The sequence below is a fragment of the Solanum tuberosum genome, unplaced genomic scaffold (assembly GCF_000226075.1).
Source record: "Solanum tuberosum cultivar DM 1-3 516 R44 unplaced genomic scaffold, SolTub_3.0 scf00103, whole genome shotgun sequence".
NCBI lineage: Eukaryota > Viridiplantae > Streptophyta > Magnoliopsida > Solanales > Solanaceae > Solanum > Solanum tuberosum.
The window spans coordinates 493,863-496,808 of NW_006239027.1; the positions used below are offsets into that span (position 1 = coordinate 493,863).

At 34.0% G+C, this 2,946-nt stretch overlaps 1 protein-coding gene across 1 annotated transcript; it reads right to left on the reverse strand.

The window, feature by feature from the left end:
- Positions 1 to 348: 348 nt before the first annotated feature.
- On the reverse strand, positions 349 to 2,471 carry LOC102603055 (uncharacterized). The gene is made up of 2 exons (XM_006348559.2): positions 1,996 to 2,471; positions 349 to 1,546 (listed from the first exon to the last, which is right to left on the reverse strand). The coding sequence occupies exons 1-2, from the start codon at positions 2,310 to 2,312 to the stop codon at positions 676 to 678; spliced, it is 1,188 nt and encodes a 395-aa protein (XP_006348621.1). The 5' UTR covers positions 2,313 to 2,471; the 3' UTR covers positions 349 to 675.
- Positions 2,472 to 2,946: the final 475 nt, after the last annotated feature.

Here is a 2,946-nt window from a genome sequence, read left to right on the forward strand (position 1 = left end):
TTATGGCTATAGCAACGTAAGGACCTCCAACTTTGGATATGCACAAGTAGATCGTTAAACTTGTATAAGTTGAGCAAGTAGACATAGTCATCCTACTTGACAATTGGCGTGAAAGACAATATTTACAAATCAATAGTCTTTTTATAATATCACAGTCAGAACTTTCTACAACAATATATTGTATTGAATTTTCAAGGTGTAAAAATACTAGATGATAAAAATCTATTCATAAAAAAATTAATTTTGTTTCCAATAATCAGCTGGTTGAAAGGTCTTCTATATTGAATCAAATATCTTGATTAGATCACAAAGTGCTAGAAAAATTGGCCATCAACAGGATTCTTCTTCACTAAATTGGAATATATAAGACGTATACATGAGATACAATAGTATACATGTGACATACACAATATACATAATCATGTATTATTCATAGTAACTAGTAAATCTGATATTGTAACATGGAAAATAGACTGACCTACTACAACTTTTAATTCACACTGATAGAGTTTGATACATTCTTAGGGTATATAGCTTAAACCTTAAATAATAAAAACATATTTCACATAGTATGTTCTTTCGACTCTTGTAAAATGCCACCATATGTGTGTCAAATCCTTCAGAAGTAGCGTAATTTTGGAGGGACTCAATGCAAGCGCGGCAACAATGACTGTCTTACTCCCATATGCTTTTAACCTTGTCAATGTGCTTGAAATCATAAGTCATCACCAAACTTCTATCCATTCTTCTCAGCACAAACCTCTCAACCAAAACATAGCAACTAAATCTTCTCCATCCGCTACTATTTTCTCTGTTTTCTTCAACTTGTTTGATCCTCCCTTGATTTTGCCATCCACCTCTCTGTTGTTCCCACTTCATTCTTTCAACTATTTCACGTCTCAATCCCAAACTTGATACTTCATTTCCATCTTTACCATAGCTTTTAAACCATATTACTCCTTCCACGACGTTTCTATCATCCCATGTTGCTTTATTAGTTCCGGCTATAAGGACAACTTCTGTGTCAAGTGCAACATCCACAAGTACTGAATTCCCTTCGTTAAGTTTGTCATTTTGACAAGTGAAGAACTGTTCCCATCTCTGCTCAAGTGTCATTTCATAGAAAATAGATCTCTTCATCTGTTCTTTAAGTTCTGTTCCATCTTTGATAAACGCAAAAGGACAATACCATTTCCCCACGACAACAACTTCAGAACTTTTACAAGATGATGTGAAATTGAACTGTGGAAGTTGTTGCCTCAACTCAGGATTGAGGCCTAGAGCATCATCATTTAGTTCATAATTTTTAGGAGTTTCGGCACTGAGATGCCAACCTTTTCGCCTTAGAAAGTATGGTGGAAAACCATCAGGAGCAAGAGACTTGGCAAAAAAGTTACCTTTGGCATTGCAACCTGTATCATATAGACATATCTCAAACTGCTGATATGCCTCCTCTGGATCTAATGGCTTCGGCTTAACGTCCTGTATACATCTGCAGAAACAGCAGGTTTGCTTGTCTTCCTCAGTTGAACAAGTAAATGCTTGTCTGCAAAAAGACATTCAGAAATTGTAAGATCCATTACTTTGGCCGGTCTAAAAATTCTAATAAAGGGGATTCAAAAAAAATTCAAGGATTGAAACTTGAAGCTTAAAACAATTTTACTATATAGTTTTATATTATACTACAGTACAATTTTCTGATGAAAAGGATATGATTCAACTCTTTGGACCTTGGTTTATCAAGACGAAATACACCAGACAAGAATTTTGCCAGAATCAATAGTCCAATTAATGAGAATAGATAGAGTCATGATCCATTCCAAAATATTGTAAAGGCAAATGGACTCTTTTCGGATGTTCACCCTTTTGTAACAAATAGATCCTCACCTCTCATTTAACTCACGAATTCGTCAACTTTTCAATTAAAAAATCGAATCACATAATTAACCTATCATATCATACAAGATCAAAAGTGCAAATAAAATAATGATATACCCTTTGCGCTTTCCATGACGCTTGATAGCATAATACTGATTGGAAGACAATGGCTTATTAAGAACTGGAATGAACATTACTCTGTCCCTTCTAACGCTCCTGTTCTCACCAGAACCTGATTCGTATCGAACAGTCAGCTTCTTGTTCTGAGGGATAGGCATGTCCATGATATCATAATTTTTGCAAAGTCCAAAACAACAATATGTTTCAGATTCCTCATCTTGAATCACTAAGTAACCTGAATTTGGACCTTCAGGAGGTAATGAAAGTGCATCTGGATTCCTTTGGTAGTAAGAAAGAGGCCTTGTTACATACATTTTCAGCAAATAAATTTCGACTTTGTTTAATTTCTGTCCATATATTTTCTTTTGATATGTACATGAAGAAAAGTCAAATTTAATGAGATTATTCAACTAAGGCAACTCTTATTGGGCAAAGAAACCAGCTGGCAAGCTAATATGTTGATAAGTTCCTTTTTTTTTAGTCTTGGGATGACTTTTCAACATTGCTTTTGAAGGTTTTAATCAAAGAATATTTACTGCAGCAGAACAATTTTTTATTTAAATATCCTGTCATGCTGTTACTAAGAAGGTTGGGAGAAATTTCCTAAATGAAAATTTTATTAGAATATTGTACATATTAGTGGTGTAGTAAGTAAATGTAATACCTACTCAGAAACATGACAAGATATTACTATTATAATTTGACTAGAACAAAAAATTATTCTTTTCACCCTTGACTATAAGATCTCAATTATTATCCTTCAACACAAGCAATGTTGTGGACACTTAGAACCTATGTGGTTTGCTGCAGAAAGTCAACCTAAGGCTAACAGAAAGCAAAAAAACCTTATTGTTGTTTTGGATATTGCAAAAATCATTGGAACCAGAAAAGGGTATTCGAAGCTCACTAACAAATGTTCTTGATCCTTTTCATAAAACTGATGATTCC